General features: G+C 57.2%; 1 protein-coding gene across 6 annotated transcripts in view; it reads left to right on the top strand.

Moving 5' to 3' along the window:
- TLN1 (talin 1) overlaps positions 1-19,435 on the top strand; it is a 32,304-nt gene that overhangs the window by 7,238 nt on the left and 5,631 nt on the right. For 3 of the 6 annotated variants that reach the window (XM_008268739.5, XM_051856511.3, XM_051856503.3), the window contains exons 6-49: positions 367-509; positions 613-740; positions 1,429-1,489; positions 2,103-2,207; positions 2,512-2,667; positions 4,143-4,244; positions 4,401-4,477; positions 4,697-4,877; positions 5,010-5,123; positions 5,236-5,344; positions 5,582-5,790; positions 5,937-6,035; positions 6,411-6,461; positions 7,010-7,177; positions 7,364-7,658; positions 8,430-8,596; positions 9,317-9,445; positions 9,605-9,721; positions 9,806-9,919; positions 10,104-10,238; positions 10,395-10,523; positions 10,628-10,730; positions 10,851-11,059; positions 11,409-11,528; positions 11,738-11,935; positions 12,126-12,265; positions 12,439-12,532; positions 12,633-12,722; positions 12,814-12,936; positions 13,907-14,050; positions 14,436-14,597; positions 14,789-14,929; positions 15,037-15,218; positions 15,778-15,910; positions 16,093-16,194; positions 16,268-16,438; positions 16,548-16,697; positions 16,797-16,898; positions 16,993-17,112; positions 17,847-17,993; positions 18,133-18,299; positions 18,471-18,654; positions 18,744-18,869; positions 18,963-19,079. In XM_008268739.5, coding sequence (XP_008266961.1) covers positions 367-509; positions 613-740; positions 1,429-1,489; positions 2,103-2,207; positions 2,512-2,667; positions 4,143-4,244; positions 4,401-4,477; positions 4,697-4,877; positions 5,010-5,123; positions 5,236-5,344; positions 5,582-5,790; positions 5,937-6,035; positions 6,411-6,461; positions 7,010-7,177; positions 7,364-7,658; positions 8,430-8,596; positions 9,317-9,445; positions 9,605-9,721; positions 9,806-9,919; positions 10,104-10,238; positions 10,395-10,523; positions 10,628-10,730; positions 10,851-11,059; positions 11,409-11,528; positions 11,738-11,935; positions 12,126-12,265; positions 12,439-12,532; positions 12,633-12,722; positions 12,814-12,936; positions 13,907-14,050; positions 14,436-14,597; positions 14,789-14,929; positions 15,037-15,218; positions 15,778-15,910; positions 16,093-16,194; positions 16,268-16,438; positions 16,548-16,697; positions 16,797-16,898; positions 16,993-17,112; positions 17,847-17,993; positions 18,133-18,299; positions 18,471-18,654; positions 18,744-18,869; positions 18,963-19,079 — 6,014 coding nt within the window. The remainder of the gene's footprint in view (positions 1-366; positions 510-612; positions 741-1,428; positions 1,490-2,102; positions 2,208-2,511; positions 2,668-4,142; positions 4,245-4,400; positions 4,478-4,696; positions 4,878-5,009; positions 5,124-5,235; positions 5,345-5,581; positions 5,791-5,936; positions 6,036-6,410; positions 6,462-7,009; positions 7,178-7,363; positions 7,659-8,429; positions 8,597-9,316; positions 9,446-9,604; positions 9,722-9,805; positions 9,920-10,103; positions 10,239-10,394; positions 10,524-10,627; positions 10,731-10,850; positions 11,060-11,408; positions 11,529-11,737; positions 11,936-12,125; positions 12,266-12,438; positions 12,533-12,632; positions 12,723-12,813; positions 12,937-13,906; positions 14,051-14,435; positions 14,598-14,788; positions 14,930-15,036; positions 15,219-15,777; positions 15,911-16,092; positions 16,195-16,267; positions 16,439-16,547; positions 16,698-16,796; positions 16,899-16,992; positions 17,113-17,846; positions 17,994-18,132; positions 18,300-18,470; positions 18,655-18,743; positions 18,870-18,962; positions 19,080-19,435) is intronic. The other 3 variants (XM_051856512.3, XM_089300435.1, XM_089300441.1) reach the window with 1 other exon arrangement.

The following is a 19,435-nucleotide window of genomic DNA, read 5'->3' as shown; positions in this document are numbered from 1 at the left end:
GTAACAGAGTGCCAGTTCATGTCCTGGCTGCTCCACTTACGATCCAGTTTTTGCTAATGCAACTGGGAACGCAGTGGCTGATGCCCAAGTACTTGGGTCTCTGCCACCCTTATGGGAGACCCAGATGGAGTTCCAGGCACCTGGCTTTGGCCTGGCCCAGCTCCAGCTGTTGCAAGCATTTGGGGAGTGAACCAGCAGATGGAAGATCTCTCTCTCTCTCTCCCTCCCTCTCTTTGCCTGTCACTCAGCCTTTCAGATAAATAAAATTCCATGGCAGGGGGAGATGAGGGAAGATGGAAAATGAAGGAGTAAACAGGACAGCCAGGGGCCATGGGTTGAGCACTGAGAGGCCTGTCTGTGTCCCAGTGAACTGGCTGGACCACGGCCGGACGCTCAGGGAGCAGGGGGTGGAGGAGCACGAGACGCTGCTGCTGCGGAGGAAGTTCTTCTACTCGGACCAGAACGTGGATTCTCGCGACCCTGTCCAGCTGAACCTTCTTTACGTGCAGGTCTGGTGGAGGCTTGGCTGGGGGCAGCAGGGGCTGCGGAAGCACAGTGGGGGTGTCCCTTCACCCACAGCCTGCATTCGCCCCATCCCCTTGTGCTCTGCAGGCGCGAGATGACATCTTGAACGGCTCCCATCCTGTCTCCTTCGACAAGGCCTGTGAGTTCGCCGGCTTCCAGTGCCAGATCCAGTTTGGGCCCCACAATGAGCAGAAGCACAAAGCTGGCTTCCTTGAGTGAGTGACCCACATCGCATATGCTGTCTGGGCCCGGGAATCCCTGTCTCCACCCTCTCCATTTCCTCTTCTGAGGGGTGCCAGGGTTTGACCCACCTGGGGACCTTCTTAGCTGCCGTCATCCATTTGTCTCTGCACTGGCCCCGTGTGGAATCCAAATGTAGCCCAGTGTCTCTGCCCTGGCCCTTCCCCCTGAAGCAAGCATGTAGCTGTTTTGAGATTCTCTGAAAAATTTTGTTGGAATAGCCTAAAGAAAACAGGATAAAATTTTCCTTGTAGAGGTCTTCCTATTAGAAGTTCTTACACACCTCATCCACTGGTATTTCTTGGAATGCATAGAGTTTGGTGTGGCTTTCTCAGCATCCTAAATCTATGATGATCCCTTTAGAGTGCTTTCTCATCTGGTTCCCTGAAGTGGTGTTCTAGATCCTCTTTCCCTCGGGGACTGAGCCTCCAACTTAAAGTTCTATCAGTCCCTTCCTTGCAGGGAGGGACACAGCCCCATTCAAGGGCTCATGCTAAGTCATTCTGCCTCAGAAGACAACCAGGCTCAGGTCCCTTGCTGTCTTCCTTCTCCCTAAAGATAGCACTGGCCTAGACATTTCCTCACACCCCTAGGCCCACAGTTCATGGCCCACATGCCCCTGATGCTGTCCACCACATGCTGACCCTCCCTTTTCTGGTGTAGCCTGAAGGACTTCCTGCCCAAGGAGTATGTGAAGCAGAAGGGAGAGCGTAAGATCTTCCAGGTGAATGGGGGTAGGGGAAAGTGGGGTGACCTGGGAGCTTTGCTGCTTAATCCTACTAAGTGGATCCTTGCCCCCCACCTCTCCTTCCCCTGCTTCTACCCACCACGCTGCTCTTCTGCCTCTCCCTTGCCAAGAAAGCAAAAGACTTGGACCTGTGGTCTCGGCTCCATGGCTGTTTGCCGTGGCATTCAATCCAGTGTTCTTGTTTTCTTTGCCTCTAACATGGGATAACAGTGCCTGCCCTGCATAGGATTGCTAGGAGAATCAGATGAGATAGTGTACCTGCAATTGTTGGGAAAGCCTAATCCTTGTTCCTACGTAAGGTGTATACTCCGCCCAAAAGGCTCTCTCTTTGACCTTCCATTTCCTAACTGTCCATTCACATCTCTGGAATGTTTGCAAGTTCCTTAACCGTATCCCTTGTATCATTGCTTGTGCGTATCCCTGGTGAGCCCCCGTCCTGTTCCCCTCTCATTTCTCATGTCATGTGTCCCAATGTAACTTTTTTTGTGTCCCCATAATACTCTCCCATTAGAGTTAACTTCCCACTTCAATCCTAAATTGTGATATTATGCCCCATGTTGCTAAATTCTTCCCCATTTCATACTTCAAGGCACACAAGAATTGTGGGCAGATGAGTGAAATTGAGGCCAAGGTACGCTATGTGAAGCTAGCCCGTTCCCTCAAGACTTACGGTGTCTCCTTCTTCCTGGTTAAGGTGGGTTACAGCCTCCTCCTCCTGCCCTCCTTGTTTCTGCAAGTCTCTGACTGCCATCTGCCAGGTTTCCCACCATTCTCTTCCTTGCTCTGACTCTGTGAAACCTGCCTGTTGCCCATCCTCTGCTACACTCCTGCCTACCCTGGATTTTTCCTTGTGCCTAGGAAAGCCTTGTCCTGGGCCTATCCACGGACACCCTCACTTAGCCCTCCCGGCCACCTCAGTGTGGTCTAGAGCTTATCTGGTCTTTCACCGCTTCTTGGCCCTCTGATGCGTAACAACCACGCCAACCTCTGCCTCACAGGAAAAGATGAAGGGGAAGAACAAGCTCGTGCCCAGGCTTCTGGGCATCACCAAGGAGTGTGTGATGCGAGTGGATGAGAAGACCAAGGAGGTGATCCAGGAGTGGAACCTCACCAACATCAAGCGCTGGGCCGCCTCTCCTAAGAGCTTCACCCTGGTGAGTCTGGGGGCTCCAGTGAAAAGGGGCTTCAGGATTCCCAGAGAAGGGCAGCTGCACTGAGCATGACTCCAGGGAAAGGGGGAACCTAGGAGCTATTGGCGGAGCATGGGGATGAGAGTGGGTGGAGAAGCCGCCTCCCCGCAGGGGAGTGGTGCTCGGTCAGCAAGTGGTAGACCCACTCTTTACAGTCAGCAGAGGGACGGCGTAAGCAGCAAGGGGAGCTCACAGCCATTCTTGGCAGGGTTGGGGGGGAAGGTGATAGAGAAACAAACCCCCATCCTCAGCAACAATTATAGACAGTAGAGTTTTTTCCCATGGCTTTCTATTTTGGGTTATGAGTTGAAAACTAATACCTACTTGATGAAGTGCCCCAATGATGAAAATAGACATGGTAGTAAATGCTATTTTTTCATGTTGGCTGTGATGCCAACCTTCGTGTATGGTCACGTAATAACAAGCATGGATGTCCTCCCAATCTTGCCAGGGAGAAAGTAATGGAGATTTCCTAAGTGACATGTTTGGATTTTTTTTTTTTAAGATTTATTTTATTTTATTTGAAAGGCAGAGTTACTTGGCCGGCGCTGTGGCTCAATAGGCTAATCCTCCACCTAGCAGCGCCAGCACACCGAGTTCTAGTCCTGGTCAGGGTGCCGGATTCTGTCCTGGTTGCTCCTCTTCCTGTCCAGCTCTCTGCTGTGGCCTGGGAGTGCAGTGGAGGATGGCCAAAGTCCTTGGGCCCTGCACCTGCGTGGGAGACCAGGAGAAGCACCTGGCTCCTGGCTTCAGATCAGCATGGTGCACCGGCCATAGCGGCCATTGGAGGGTGAACCAATGGAAAAGGAAGACCTTTCTCTCTGTCTCTCTCTCTCTCACTGTCTACTCTGCCTGTCAAAAAAGAAAGAAAGGAAGGAAGGAAGGAAGGAAGGAAGGAAGGAAGGAAGGCAGGCAGGAAGGCAGAGTTACAGAGAGACAGAGCAGTGAGAGAGAGGTCTTCCATCACTGGTTCACTCCCCAAATGGCCACAATAGCCGGTGCTGAGCTGATCAGGAGCCAGGAGCTTCTTCCGAGTCTCCCATGCGGGTGCAGGGGCCCACGGACTTGGGCCATCTTCCACTGCTTTCTCAGGCCATAACCAAGAGCTGGATCGGCAATGGAGCAGCGGGGACTCGAACCAGCGCCCATATGGGATGCTTGCACTGCAGGAGGCAGCTTTAACCACTACACCATGGCACTGGCTCCTGTGACATGTATTTAAAACTATATAACGTAAAGGCCATTCCTCAGAAATAAAATATTTCCCTCTAAGGAAGAAAATAAAAATAATAGGTCTGAGAAAGATGGGTTTCCTGCTAGGGGGCTGTTGGCATGGGAAGACTCCCCTCCATGAGCTTGACCTTGGGTCTCCCGTCCTACTCATTTCCATCCTGGGTGGACTCAAGCTCTCCCCTCTAAGCCCCCATCTTGTCACCTAGGATTTCGGGGATTACCAGGATGGCTACTACTCAGTACAGACCACTGAGGGTGAGCAGATTGCACAGCTCATCGCCGGCTACATTGATATCATCCTGAAGAAGGTGAGCCCGGCCTGCCCTAGGCTGTCTTGCTCTCCCTTAACCTTCTCCCCAAGCCAGCCCCTTAGAAAATGCTGAATGGGGAGAAAAGAGGTTACCTTGTCCCCACCTGCCTCTTTGACTGTTCCAACTCTTGTTCTTTTTTTCTTCTTCCTTCAGAAAAAAAGCAAGGATCACTTTGGGCTGGAGGGAGACGAGGAGTCTACTATGCTGGAGGACTCTGTGTCCCCCAAAAAGTATGAAGGGAGTCGGGCTGACCCAGTCCTGTAGGAGTAGGAAAGGCAAGGCTGAGCCCAAGGACGGTGCGGGGCAGGGGGTTGGGAGTCCCTTGGCTGCTGCTTTACCCAACCACAGCCTGTAATGAGATGTAGGGCCCCTACAGAGGTGGTGTGAGCGGGTGGGAGGGGACGGAGAAGAGGACGTCCTCAGCGTGCTCCATGGTCTGCTCCGCTCAGGTCAACTGTCCTCCAGCAGCAGTACAACCGGGTGGGGAAGGTGGAGCACGGCTCCGTGGCCCTGCCCGCCATCATGCGCTCTGGAGCTTCTGGTCCGGAGAATTTCCAGGTGGGCAGCATGCCCCCTGCCCAGCAGCAGATCACCAGTGGCCAGATGCACCGGGGACACATGCCCCCTCTGGTAAGAAGACCCCACCCTCGGGGGTGCCTGGCCCTGCTTGCATCTCTCTGCCTAGCCTCCACTTCTCTTTCACCTTCTCTTTCCTCTCAGTGTCCCTTCCGGTCCCTGTCACTCCTCCTCCGTGTCTTGTAGACCTCCGCCCAGCAGGCCCTCACTGGAACCATTAACTCCAGCATGCAGGCTGTGCAGGCTGCCCAGGCTACCCTGGACGACTTTGACACTTTGCCGCCTCTTGGCCAGGATGCTGTGAGTATGGGATGGAAGGGAGACCAGAGGTCCTGAAGCTGGGACTCCATGGGATAGACAGGGATTCACTGAACCAGAGCGGCTGCTGAGGTTTCTGTCCTCCTTCTCTCAGGCCTCTAAGGCCTGGCGTAAGAACAAGATGGATGAATCAAAGCATGAGATCCACTCCCAGGTAGATGCCATCACAGCTGGTACTGCCTCCGTGGTGAACCTGACAGCCGGTAGGTGGGATGGCAGCCTGTGTGCGTGAGAGGTGGGGGACAAGGGAGGGTGAGCGTGCACAAGCATGTGTGTGACCGGATCTGTATGTGACTATACCTTGACTCACTGTGGAAGAGATGTGTGTGTGTGCATCTCTTTCAGGATGCTCGTGACTAACTGGGTATGACGGTGCTCCTTCCCTAGCCCAGCGCCTAACATGTCCTATCTTGTGCTCCTCTTCCTCCTTGTCCCCTTAGGGGACCCTGCAGAGACAGACTATACCGCAGTGGGCTGTGCTGTCACCACCATCTCCTCCAACCTAACGGAGATGTCCCGAGGCGTGAAGTTGCTGGCTGCCTTGCTGGAGGATGAAGGCGGCAGCGGCCGGCCCCTGCTGCAGGCAGCAAAGGGTCTTGCGGGAGCAGTGTCTGAACTGCTGCGCAGTGCCCAGCCTGCCAGTGCTGAGGTCAGGGGCCAGGAGGTTGGGGCTGGGGCGGACAGAGGGTGTGAGCCCAGGTGGCAGAACGGAAGGGTGGGTCCCTTGGGCCTGGGAGACCCATGGGTATGTGGGCAGGGATTAGGCAGCTTCTGACTGGTGTTCATTCTCCACAGCCCCGTCAGAACCTGCTGCAAGCAGCTGGGAACGTGGGCCAGGCCAGTGGGGAGCTGTTGCAGCAAATTGGGGAAAGTGATACTGACCCCCACTTCCAGGTTGGTGACTTACCCAACTCCCAGCACCCTAGCTTTTCTAGGAAGTAACCTTTGATGCCAAATCCAGCTCCTGGTCCCTGCTTCTGTGAATTGACCCCTCCACATCAACCTGAACCTCTGATTCCAGAGAACAATACTGGGAACTTCCAGTCCCTTTTTGGCATGAGAATTCAGAACCTCCAGTATTAGCACCCTCCTGGCCCTCCCCAGTGACACTGTCTAGCCTTGTCGTCCCCACACACAGCCCTTGCCCCACCTGCGGGTCTCTTGAACTGCCCTCCACGCCACCCTGAGGACATTGTTCCTCTAGCTCTCCCCTTCCCCACCCCATGCCAGTTTTCCCAGCTGACTTGTCATCCTGGATTTCCTATGCAGATATGTGCACCCAGAGGGGCTGGGGTTCGATCTCCCCCCGATTCCCCCACGGTAACGGCCTCTGGCCTGGGCCTTCCCAGCTTTTTCCTCTCTGAGCCGCATACACTCGCTTCTGTACCTCTCCCCAAGCCTCCTGGGGAACAGAACATGATGGGAGATGGGGAGGCCTGGCATAGGCAGTTTGGGGAATGGAATCAGGTGGGATAGTACAGGGACTTGTTCCCAAGACTCCCGGATGACTGCTTCCAAACCAAGATGGAGAAGAAGTGGAGGAAAGAGTCCGGGGGTGGGGGGAACTCCAGGAGGTACCTCCTCTTCCCATCTCGTTGGAACAGCACTTCCTCTCCCTCCCCATCACCATCCGAGTGTATCCGCCTCACGCATTGCTCCCTATGGTGTAGGCTCTGGTTCTCAGTGTGGGTTTGTTCCTCGGTGAGGGTTCTGTCCTGCTGGGTGCTCAAGGCAGGGGCTCGGGGTAGGTCGTAGTTGCTTCTGCGTGTGCTGTCCTCTGATTGGACTCAGTGGGAATAATGAAGCAGCTTTTGCAACTGAGAAGCGTCTGTGGATCCCAGGCCACACTAACTGCTGTTTGCTCACAGGACACACTGATGCAGCTGGCTAAGGCGGTGGCAAGTGCTGCGGCCGCCCTGGTCCTCAAGGCCAAGAGCGTGGCTCAGCGGACAGAGGACTCTGCGCTTCAGACCCAAGTTATTGCTGCAGCAACACAGTGTGCCCTGTCTACCTCCCAACTGGTGGCCTGCACCAAGGTGCGTTCCTAGAGCTGCCCTCGGCTGTGGCGGCAGCTGTCAGTGCCACACACATGAAAGCTTCTCATTGTATCTCATTGGCGCCTGAGACCCCATTACCTGTCCTGGTGGCCGTCGCAAACACCACAAACTTCCCACTTCATGCCTCCCTGCCTTTGCCTACATCCCGACACTGTTTGCCCACAGGTGGTGGCCCCTACGATCAGCTCACCGGTCTGCCAAGAACAGCTGGTAGAGGCAGGACGGCTGGTGGCCAAAGCCGTGGAGGGCTGTGTGTCTGCCTCCCAGGCAGCCACAGAGGATGGGCAGCTCTTGCGAGGGGTGGGAGCAGCAGCCACGGCTGTCACCCAGGCCCTGAACGAGCTGCTGCAGCACGTGAAGGCCCACGCCACAGGGGCTGGGCCTGCTGGCCGTTACGACCAGGCCACTGACACCATCCTGACTGTCACTGAGAACATCTTCAGCTCCATGGGTGATGCTGGTAAGGACACCCACCTACAGGAAGACAAAAAAATCCCAGGGAAGTTCCCAAACCCATTATTTATTTGAGAGGTAGAGTTACAGAGAGGTCTTCCATCTGCTGGTTCACTCCAAAATGGCCACAATACCTGGAGCTGGACCGAGCTGAGACTGGGAGCCAGGAACTTCTTCCTGGTCTCCCACATGGGTCCAGGGGTCCAAGCCACTGCTTCCCCAAGCCATAAGCATAGAACTGGATCAGAAGAGGAGCAGCCAGGACACGAACCCACACCCATATGGGATGCTGGCGTCACAGGCAGAGGCTTAACCTACGACGCCATCGCACTGGCCCCTATCCAGTCTCTGACCCCTCCGCTCCCGACTGTAAAGTGGAAATGAAAGCCTGCTCTGCCGACCCTGGAGCGTTTAGAAAGGATACCAAAGGCTACACAGAGTATGTGCGGAAAATGGCATGAGAAGAGATCACCTTCCCCTCTGCTCTATGCCTCCAGACGCCTTCACAAAAGCTGTCTGATCTCCCCAGAACTGTTTGCTGGCAGTCCCCGATGGAGACTGTCCTTCCCGTAAGAACCTGCTGGGAAGTCTGTTTTTCTCCAAGACCCTAGACCTAGAAAATCCCAAAGGAATTGCTCAGGGATGCCTGTCAGTCCCCTTGCCCCTAGCAGCCTCCATCTACTGTGTCTGTACACTTTTCCGCGCCCTTGTCCCCAGCTGTGGCACGCCGTCAGTCAGTGTCTCCGGCTTCCTCACCTCACTGTGCTTGTTTGCTCAGGGGAGATGGTACGACAAGCCCGCATCCTGGCCCAAGCCACCTCTGACCTGGTGAATGCCATCAAGGCCGATGCCGAGGGGGAGAGCGACCTGGAGAACTCCCGCAAGCTCTTAAGTGCCGCCAAGATCCTGGCTGATGCCACAGCCAAGATGGTGGAGGCTGCCAAGGTACAGAGTTTCTGCAGACCCCTAGCCTGGCCCTGAGGGGAACAGGAGAGGTCCAGATGGTCTCCTTCATGTGCCGGACGACCCTAGGAACGCAGACATCACCAGAGGACAGGTGTGGTGCACTTAGGAAGGAAATGAGCCGTGCAGGCTCCCAAGCAGTGGGACCGCCGGGCGCTCGTGGACCGAGGCGGGCATCCACACCCTTTTCCTTTCAGGTCAAGGTTGGCTGTTCCACTTCCCCTGCTTTACCACCCCGCGCCCCGGGATTCCTCTCCTTCCTGTTTCTCCTGTGAATGCACATGGACGCTCAGGGCGGGGCTGCCCACTGCTAGCGTGCACTGAGACAGCAGGGTGCAGAGGCCTGGCAGAAGGCTCCCAGGCGCCCTGGGTGCTTCGATGTGCAGGAGTGAGCAGGCCCCTGCCCTAGGCGGGAGCCCTGCTTTCCCAGCTTGTGGTGTTCTGTGGGGAGTGGGGGAAGAAACAAGGCCCTTTCCCCAAGGAGGGGCAGAAGAAACAGCGCCCTCTGGAGAAGGGCCCTCAGCTCCGGAGGGAGTCCCAGGACCCCACGCGCCGAGACAGTGCTCTCCGCTGTCACTTGCCTGCATCTGGGCTGCTTAGAAGTAACCTCAGGGAAACGAGTAAATTTTCTAGAGGTGTCAGAGAGGAGCTCCTTCGGGATCCTTGGGGAACATGGGGAATGACTCCTTCCACTCTTCTCAGGGAGCTGCTGCCCACCCAGACAGTGAGGAGCAGCAGCAGCGGCTGAGGGAGGCAGCCGAGGGGCTCCGCATGGCCACCAACGCGGCGGCCCAGAACGCCATCAAGAAGAAGCTGGTGCAGCGCCTGGAGGTGGGGCTGGGAAGAAGCAAGAACGGGAAAGAGAACGGGTGCTATGGGAGGGCCAGGCAGGAAGAGTCGGTATTTTCTTGGGCGATAGCATGGGCAGGCCAGGCCGGGACTGGACTTGAGAATGCCCCGGTGCTTGTCCTGACCACTCTGTCCTCACAGCACGCAGCCAAGCAGGCTGCAGCCTCAGCCACACAGACTATCGCCGCAGCCCAACACGCAGCCTCCGCCCCCAAGGCCTCTGCCGGCCCCCAGCCCCTGCTGGTGCAGAGCTGCAAGGTGAGGCTGCAGGAAGCTTGTGGGGTGGGCGGAGGGGCTTCCCCGGTCTGTGGCAGGTGGCACTCATGACATTTGTACCCACAGGCTGTGGCAGAGCAGATTCCGCTGCTGGTGCAGGGCGTCCGAGGGAGCCAAGCTCAGCCCGACAGCCCCAGTGCTCAGCTAGCCCTCATTGCTGCCAGCCAGAGCTTCCTACAGGCAAGGCACCCCCGCCCACCCTTCTAGGACTCCTACCTCTCCCACGGTGTGAACCCAGGCCACTAGCCTCTTTCTCAGTGTCGTGCCCAAGAGCTCACCGTGCCCTGACCGTCATCAGCCTCTGACCGTACTCAAGCCCCGAGCGAGGGCGGCGCACTTCATCTGCCTGCCTCTTCCCCAACAGCCAGGTGGGAAGATGGTGGCAGCTGCGAAGGCCTCGGTGCCGACCATTCAGGACCAGGCCTCGGCCATGCAGCTGAGCCAGTGTGCTAAGAACCTGGGCACCGCGCTGGCTGAACTCCGTACTGCTGCCCAGAAGGTACGGAGCTGGCCCTGGCTGTGCAACGTGAGGGTGGTGTCCGGCTGAAGGGGAATCTGTGCCAAGTCACCTCAGGCAGGCATAATTGTGTAACCTGGGCATCAGCAAGACACAGCAGTACCTCCTTCACCCACAGCCCCCTTCTTTTCGTCACAGGCTCAGGAAGCGTGTGGGCCTCTGGAGATGGACTCTGCACTGAGCGTGGTCCAGAATCTAGAGAAAGACCTGCAGGAAGTGAAGGCAGCGGCTCGGGACGGGAAGCTTAAACCCTTACCTGGGGAGACGGTAAGTGTCCTGAAGCTCTCGTGCTCAGAGCTGCACTCCAAAGCTGCCCCAAACCTCTCTCCGGGCTGCCAGCTGACCCCAAGCCCTGACTCTCCTTCCCCTAGATGGAGAAGTGCGCCCAGGACCTGGGCACCAGCACTAAGGCAGTGAGCTCCGCCATCGCCCAGCTGCTGGGAGAGGTCGCCCAGGGCAATGAGAACTATGCAGGTCCGTGGCAGAGGGCCAGGGCTGGGGCCTATGCTGAGGGGGTGGGGTCACGGGGCCTGGCTAGGAGACTGGCGGTGAAGGCACCTTTCCCCTTCCCCTCCGTTCTCCTTGTCTTCCCAGGTATTGCTGCGCGAGATGTGGCAGGTGGGCTGCGGTCCCTGGCCCAGGCCGCTAGGGGCGTAGCTGCCCTGACAACAGATCCTGCGGTACAGGCCATTGTGCTGGACACAGCCAGCGATGTACTGGACAAGGCCAGCAGCCTCCTTGAGGAAGCAAAGAAGGCAGCTGGCCACCCAGGGGACCCTGAGAGCCAGCAGCGGCTTGCCCAGGTCAGGTATTGGGCAGGGGCCACTCCCCCTCTCCCCTAGGGCTCTTTGTAAGACCGCCCTGATCTGGGCCTCATCTGCTCGCGACAGTGCCTCTCTAGGTTCCACCCTTTCCCCTCTCCGTCTCGGTAGGGGTCTCAGCTGAACTGAGGCACGAGCCCAGCTGAGCCTGGGTCTGAGGGCGTTTGATCACCATCACTTGATCCTGACCTTAGCCTCGTCAGCTGCAACAGCCCTGTCCCTCTTCCCCTTCCAGAGGCCATGGAGCTAGTTCCTTCCTGTGTCACACGGGGGCAGGAGGCTCTCCCGAATTGTTTTCATCTTGGAAACCCTGTGTCCTTTTCTATCCCAGGTGGCTAAAGCCGTGACCCAGGCGCTGAACCGCTGTGTGAGCTGCCTGCCTGGCCAGCGAGATGTGGATAATGCCCTAAGAGCAGTTGGGGACGCCAGCAAACGCCTTCTGAGTGACTCGGTAGGAGCACCTGGGGAAGGGCTGGGGGCACTCAGGAGTTACGGGGCGCCGAGCCCCTCCTTTCTTCCTCTGCGCTTCTCTGCAGACCCTGACTTCCAGATTTGCCTCCTTTCTTTACCCCTGGGTTAGTTGCCCCCCGTCCTGGACCCCTTCCCAGCTCTCCCTCACGTCTTCCACCATTCCCGCTGACTTCCTCTGTAACCCTGCAGCTTCCTCCCAGCACTGGGACATTTCAAGAAGCTCAGAGCCGGTTGAATGAAGCCGCCGCTGGGCTGAATCAGGCGGCCACAGAACTGGTGCAGGCCTCCCGGGGGACCCCTCAGGACCTGGCTCGAGCCTCAGGCCGATTTGGACAGGACTTCAGCACTTTCCTGGAAGCTGGCGTGGAGATGGCAGGGCAGGCTCCGGTACGAAGAGGCAGAGGGTCTGCTTGCATGGTGCCCACCAAGGGTTGGATAGGTGGCACCTGGGTGGCCAGAGTCCTGCCCCGTCCCAGCTCCCTCCCCTCCCCAGTCTCTAGCAGTGATCGAGTGTCTGGGAAAGAAGATTCCTTGTAGAGACAGGTAAGAAAATTGCTGCCCCTCTCACCTTTAATAGAGTCAAGAAGACCGGGCTCAGGTCGTGTCCAACTTGAAGGGCATCTCCATGTCTTCAAGCAAACTACTTCTTGCTGCCAAGGCACTGTCCACAGATCCTGCTGCCCCCAACCTCAAGAGTCAGCTGGCTGCAGCTGCCAGGTAAGTAGGAGCTGGGAAGCCCGGCCCCAGAATGTGTGAGAGAGACTGGGCAAGAGGCACTTCAGCTCAGGAGTGGTCGGAGCCAGAGAAACAGCTAGAGACCCCCTCCATGGCTGTAGAACCCAGGATGGATGACCTGCTCACTTCTTCCCTCTACCTCCTGTCCTTCCCAGGGCAGTGACTGACAGCATCAACCAGCTCATCACCATGTGCACCCAGCAGGCGCCCGGCCAGAAAGAGTGTGACAATGCCCTGCGGGAATTGGAGGTAGGCACTGGGCAGGCTCGGCAGGGTGGGTTGAGGAATGGGTTCTGAGTTTGGGGCTGAAGGTGTCGTCCTGGACCTCACTGCTGCCTTCCTTATGCAGACTGTCCGGGAGCTCCTGGAGAACCCAGTGCAGCCCATCAATGACATGTCCTACTTTGGCTGCCTGGACAGTGTGATGGAGAACTCAAAGGTGAGCGTGGCAGGACGAGGGAGCCAACCAGATGCTGCTCTGTCACTCTGGGGACATGGCCTGACCCCCCCGGACGCCCTTTGTTCCTCAGGTGCTGGGTGAGGCCATGACTGGCATCTCCCAAAATGCCAAGAATGGGAACCTGCCGGAGTTTGGGGAGGCCATCGCCACAGCCTCCAAGGCCCTCTGCGGCTTCACTGAGGCAGCTGCACAGGTTAGATCCCTGAGCTGGGTTCTGGGAATACCCCTGCTTTCCCTCTGCTTTTAGCCTGGCACACGCGTACATTAGTCCCAGAGTGTACATTTGCCAAACCAGCCATATGGAACTGGATTTTCCTCCTTGCAGTGCAGGTGTGAGTTGGTTCTGACCCCTGTAGTCCCTGAACTCTGGTTCTCTGTCCAACCCTGAGGCCTCTTCCAGCCCAGGTTCTCAGTGTACACTAATTAGCCTATACACATCCATTTTTTTCCACACAATTATTACTTTATTAAAATACTAGTAGTGACAAAATTTCTAGTTACTTGAGTCACCACCACTTAACTTGGTCTTTTTCCCTATTATTGAGTGTGAAACCCCGAGTAGCCCTCCTTTTGCTTTAGTATATGAGTCCTGAAGACCCCCTGGCTGGGAGCGCCTGCTGTCCTGCTGCCCCTGTCTTGCACACCTCCCATCGCCCTGTTGCCTGGGCTCCCTGCACAGTAGGGAGCCCACTTGCCTTGGGTAACTGAGCTTGCTACAACCTCTCTGAGAATGTTTTGGGTTTTTTCTTTTTCCACTTACTTCTGGGAGAGCCTAAAGAGGAAAAAGCCTAGCTGCTGGGTGGGATTAATGGTGGTCTCCAGTTACATGCATGGGCTTTTGGCAGCCAGCGTTCCCAGCCCTTCCCTCTCTCCAAGTCCCTGAAACCCGGAGGTGCGTCACTGGTTATCAGCTTCCCAGCCCTCATGGCAAACGTAACTCACCCCGAGACCCAGCATGCACACAGACATTGAAATACAAGTTTGGTAAAACCCAAGCTGGGTAGTTTTCCCTTTTTTAATCCTCTGAAATGCTGTTTCCAGGTATAACTGTATACACCTCCACTCACATGGGACTCTGGAAAATAAGCCTCGTCCCCACAATCACTAAGCATTTCCCGCCTGTGCTCGATGGTCCTCACCTCCACCCTTTCATGTCTCCCCAGGCTGCGTATCTGGTCGGTGTCTCTGATCCCAACAGTCAAGCTGGACAGCAAGGCCTGGTGGAGCCCACACAGTTTGCCCGTGCAAACCAGGCCATTCAAATGGCCTGTCAGAGTCTAGGGGAGCCTGGCTGTACCCAGGCCCAGGTAACACAGTGGAACAGCTACCAAAGCAAACCTGGGCAAGGATGGGCCGCACCCTGTGGGGGAAGAGGAGGAGGGGGCGCATGTGGGGGCAGAGAGGGCAGGGACCCAATTCTAGGCTTCCACACCCAGCTTCTCCTGGGTTGCTTCCTCTCCCACCGTGTTTCTCATTTAGAGGTCCCTAAGCTGCCTCTCCACTTGCCCTGTTTCTCCAGGAGTGTATGTGTCTCATCTCCTCCCCTGTGCCCAGTTCATCTTTGGGTATCTTTAGCTCCCAAATCGTGACTGTTTTCCCTGTTGAGACTCCCACCCTACCTCCAGCGGGGCTCTTCCCTGGGGACGTGCACTTTGTCCCTTTCACAGCCCTTCCACTGCTCTGTCTCCTCAGGTGCTCTCTGCAGCCACCATTGTGGCCAAACACACCTCGGCACTGTGCAACAGCTGCCGCCTGGCCTCAGCCCGGACCGCCAACCCTACCGCCAAGCGCCAGTTTGTGCAGTCAGCTAAGGAAGTGGCCAACAGCACAGCCAATCTTGTCAAGACCATCAAGGTTCCCGGCCCCTCCCTGACCTGTCCCGTCATTCTCTGAGGCCTTCTGCCAGATCCCACCTGCCTGAGCCCAGCCCCTTTCCTGTGCAGACTGACCCTCACCAGCCTCTCCCCAGATTCCTGGAGCCCCGGGAGGGAGACCTGGGCTTCATCCCCTGTGCCTGCAGGCTGAGTCCTCTCTGCCACTTCCAGGCTCTGGACGGGGCCTTCACAGAAGAGAACCGTGCCCAGTGCCGAGCGGCAACAGCGCCTCTACTGGAGGCCGTGGACAATCTCAGTGCCTTTGCCTCCAACCCTGAGTTCTCCAGCGTCCCTGCCCAGATCAGCCCTGAGGTGAGCACTGTGTGTGAAGGGAGAGCAGTGGAGGGGCCTTAGCGCTTGTCCTCCTGGGGGCCTGGGGGCAACCTCCAGACTTGCCTCCTTGTCTCTCCTCTCCCCAGGGTCGGGCTGCCATGGAGCCTATTGTGATCTCTGCCAAGACAATGTTGGAGAGTGCTGGGGGCCTAATCCAGACAGCCCGGGCCCTAGCAGTCAATCCCCGGGACCCCCCTCGCTGGTCGGTGCTGGCTGGCCACTCCCGCACTGTCTCCGACTCAATCAAGAAGCTTATTACCAGCATGAGGTACTGAGGGTGGGAAAGCAGTGTGGCTGGGGACATCCACCATGGCAGGCTGGAGGGGTGGACACCCAGGTGCGATCAGACAGGATAGAGACACCTGTTATTCAAGATCTGGGGGAGGGTGCCAGTGTTGTGGTGCAGCAGGTTAAGCTGGCATCCCATAGCAATGCTGGCATCCCTTAGCAGAGTGCTGGTTCAAGTCCCAGCTGCTCCACTTCTGATCCAGCTCCCTGCTAATCTACCTGGGAAGACAGCAGAAGATGGCCCCAGTACTTGGGCCCTTGCCACCCTTCTGGTAGACCTGGTTAGAGTTCCAGGCTCCTGGCTTTGGCCTGGCCCTGGCCAGCCTTGGCTGTTGTGGATATCTGGGGCATGAACCAGTAGGTGGAAGATCTCTGTGTCTCTCTTTTTCTCTCCCCCAACCCCATCTTTGTTGTTATGCCTTTCAAATAAATAAATCTTTAAAAAAAAAAAAAAAAAGCTTTGGGGAGACAGAGAAGTGAGGCCAGCCTTGTTTTAATGGGCGATGTTCCTAGTGTTGGAGCCTGTGATGTATCTGCAGGGACAAGGCCCCAGGGCAGCTGGAGTGTGAGGCGGCCATTGCAGCTCTGAACAGTTGTCTGCGGGACCTAGACCAGGCTTCTCTTGCTGCAGTCAGCCAGCAGCTTGCTCCCCGGGAGGGAATCTCTCAAGAGGTGAGGGGAAGAGAGGTGCCAGGCTCATGGGGGTTCGGGCAGTGGGCTTCACAGTGGGGACTGGAACGTGCCGGCTGGGGTGGGGTGGGGTGGGGAATTCGGTATGCAAGGAGGAGGGGATTCTGTGCACCAGAGGGTCCTGTTGCAGGGCACACTCAGGACTGATGTCCACTCCTCCCCAGGCCTTGCACACTCAGATGCTCACTGCAGTGCAGGAGATCTCCCATCTCATTGAGCCGCTGGCCAGTGCTGCCCGGGCAGAAGCCTCCCAGCTCGGACACAAGGTACTGGGGAAACATGGGAGACTCCCAGGGTTAAGAGCAACAGTGTCTGACCCCGTCTACCCTCCTGCTTCAGGTATCCCAGATGGCCCAGTATTTTGAGCCACTCACCTTGGCTGCAGTGGGTGCTGCCTCCAAGACCCTGAGCCACCCTCAGCAGATGGCACTCCTGGACCAAACCAAAACGCTAGCAGAGTCAGCCCTGCAGTTGCTGTACACGGCCAAGGAGGCTGGTGGAAACCCCAAGGTAGTGAGCGGCGGGAGGGAGGGGTTGCGATCAGTAGGAGGCCAAAGCCGCAGCGGCAGCAGCAGCCCTCCCCCACTTACTCACCCTGCCCCCCCCCCACCCCTCCCAGCAAGCAGCTCACACCCAGGAAGCCCTGGAGGAGGCCGTGCAGATGATGACAGAGGCCGTAGAAGACCTGACCACAACCCTCAACGAGGCAGCCAGTGCTGCCGGGGTCGTTGGCTGCATGGTGGACTCCATCACACAGGCCATCAACCAGGTTAGAGGCTTTGGGTACCTGTGGACACCGAGGCCACCCTGGGCGGGGGCTGTGGGCACAGTGGCAGAGGCTCTGACAGCCTTTCCCTTCCTCTCTCAGCTAGATGAAGGACCAATGGGTGAGCCAGAAGGTTCCTTCGTGGATTACCAGACAACCATGGTGCGGACAGCCAAGGCCATTGCCGTCACCGTTCAGGAGATGGTGAGTTTGGGAGATTATAAGAGGATTGTCTCTGGAGAGCTCTAAACTCCAAACTCATGATATAACATCACTGCCCTCCTGCCCTTGTCACCAGGTAACCAAATCAAACACCAGCCCCGAGGAGCTGGGCCCTCTGGCCAACCAGCTGACAAGTGACTACGGCCGTCTGGCCTCCGAGGCTAAGCCTGCAGCTGTGGCTGCTGAGAGTGAAGAGGTAAACATGGAGGCGTTCAGCCTTCCCCTGCCCCTCACAGGAAATCCCCGCGGCAGGCTTGCTCCCAGCACGGCAGGCCCCGGGCTGTCTCACCCTCTAGTCTTTCACAGAAAGGGGAACGTATCCTCAGGGCCACTCCAGTAAGTGTGAGCAGGGCTCTGTGGCGGGACAGAGAATCACAGGCTTCAGTCCGGGGCAAAGGGAGCCAACTCGGGATCTAGAAACTTCCCAGCTCTGCCTCTCTTGCCCCTGCTGACCCTCATCTGGGCCTATGGCTGCTTCACGGTGCTACAAGTCTCTGTTCCCTTCTTGGTTCTTCCATGTTGGAGCCCTTGAAGCTTCCTCCTTCCCTAAGCTCCTGGCTTTCGAAGAAAGCAAGTAATTGGATCATAGCAAGACACACACAATCCCCAGCCCCAGAACCCTCCACAGCTCTGTACAGGGCCAGATTGTAACCCACAGCCCTCTGATTCAGATACCCTCCTTCCCACTCTGCCCAGCACAGCCTCGCCAGTTGGTGCCTACGTGCTATTATTTTCCGTGTGTAGGAGGCGACCTCTTGCCTTAAAGGATCTGAAACCAGGAAAGCCTACGTACTGGGAGCCTTCTCTCCCAGCTCCGTCAGTGTGTGAAGCAGGTGTTTCCCTGCATCCTTAGAGCCTTCTCCCAGCCAGCAGCGGCACCCTGAGGGCGGGCCCCTGTAAAACCCAGCTCTCTTTTCCCACTGCTTGCAGATAGGGGCCCACATCAAGCATCGGGTACAGGAGCTGGGCCACGGCTGTGCTGCTCTGGTCACCAAGGCAGGCGCCCTGCAGTGCAGCCCCAGTGATGCCTACACCAAGAAGGAGCTCATCGAGTGTGCCCGGAGAGTCTCGGAGAAGGTGACAGCCCGTCCGTGGGCACTGCGACTGGCTCCCCGGCCCTGCTGCCTCCCCAGACCTCTCGCCCATCTCCTCGCTTCTCGCAGGTAGGGGTGACCTTTCCCTTCCCCGTGGCTCCATGTGACGTTTCCTGCCCCAGGTCTCCCACGTCCTCGCTGCACTCCAGGCTGGGAACCGTGGCACCCAGGCGTGCATCACAGCAGCCAGTGCTGTGTCCGGAATCATTGCTGACCTTGACACCACCATCATGTTTGCCACAGCCGGCACACTCAATCGTGAGGGCGCTGAAACGTTCGCTGACCACCGGTGAGAAGAGAACCTGGCCTGGGGGAGGGAGGCAGGCAGGTCAGGGTGTAGGGCCAGAGCAGGCGGCATAGCAGTAGCTGATTGAGAGAAAACCCGGAACAGACACCTCGGACAGGCTGGAGGGGGGAGGGGGGAGGGGAGGAGAGCTGACCAGGCCGGGCCCTTCCTCAGGGAGGGCATCCTGAAGACTGCCAAGGTGCTGGTGGAGGACACCAAGGTCCTGGTGCAGAATGCTGCCGGGAGCCAGGAGAAGTTGGCACAGGCTGCCCAGTCCTCCGTGGCCACCATCACCCGCCTCGCAGACGTGGTCAAGCTGGGTGCAGCCAGTCTGGGAGCCGAGGACCCTGAGACCCAGGTATCTACCTGCCACTTCTCACTCTAGTCAGAGCCACTTCCTGCTCCCCTTCTTCCTCCTGCAGACCTGAGCACCTCTCTCCCACACAGGTGGTGTTGATCAATGCAGTCAAAGATGTGGCCAAGGCCTTGGGCGACCTCATCAGTGCAACAAAGGCCGCAGCTGGCAAAGTCGGGGATGACCCTGCTGTGTGGCAGCTCAAGAACTCTGCCAAGGTTGGAGGGAACGAGAGCAGCAACAGGAGAGGGCAGGGCTGACGCGCTTCCTCCTGGCCCCTAAAATGACCCCCATTCCTCTGATGCCCACAGGTGATGGTGACCAATGTGACATCATTGCTCAAGACAGTGAAAGCTGTAGAAGATGAGGCCACCAAAGGCACGCGTGCCCTGGAGGCCACCACGGAGCACATACGGCAGGAACTGGCGGTGAGCAGGAGTCTGGGGCATCAAGGACTAGCAGCTGAGAGGACTGTGATAGATGGTGACCCTGTAATGGACATACACTCAAGTAACATGAACAGTCACGTGTTCTTCTCTTTCATTGCCAACTTCTTCTTTTTTTTTTTTAATATTTACTTATTGATTTATTTGAGAGGCTGAGTTAGAGAGAGGGAGAGCTCTTCCATCCACTGGTTTAGTTCCCAAATGGCCACAACGGCCAGAGCTGGGCCGATCCAAAGCCAGGAGCCAGAAGCTTCTTCCTGGTCTCCCACGTGGGTGCAGGGGCCCAAGCACCTGGGCCATCTTCTACTGCTTTCCCAGGCCATAGCAGAGAGCTGGAC

The sequence above is a fragment of the Oryctolagus cuniculus genome, chromosome 1 (assembly GCF_051225735.1).
Source record: "Oryctolagus cuniculus isolate XC-2025 breed Fujian yellow rabbit chromosome 1, ASM5122573v1, whole genome shotgun sequence".
Classification (NCBI taxonomy): Eukaryota; Metazoa; Chordata; class Mammalia; order Lagomorpha; family Leporidae; genus Oryctolagus; species Oryctolagus cuniculus.
The sequence above is the reverse complement of the archived record's forward strand: the minus strand, read 5'-3'. Positions and strand labels throughout refer to the sequence as shown.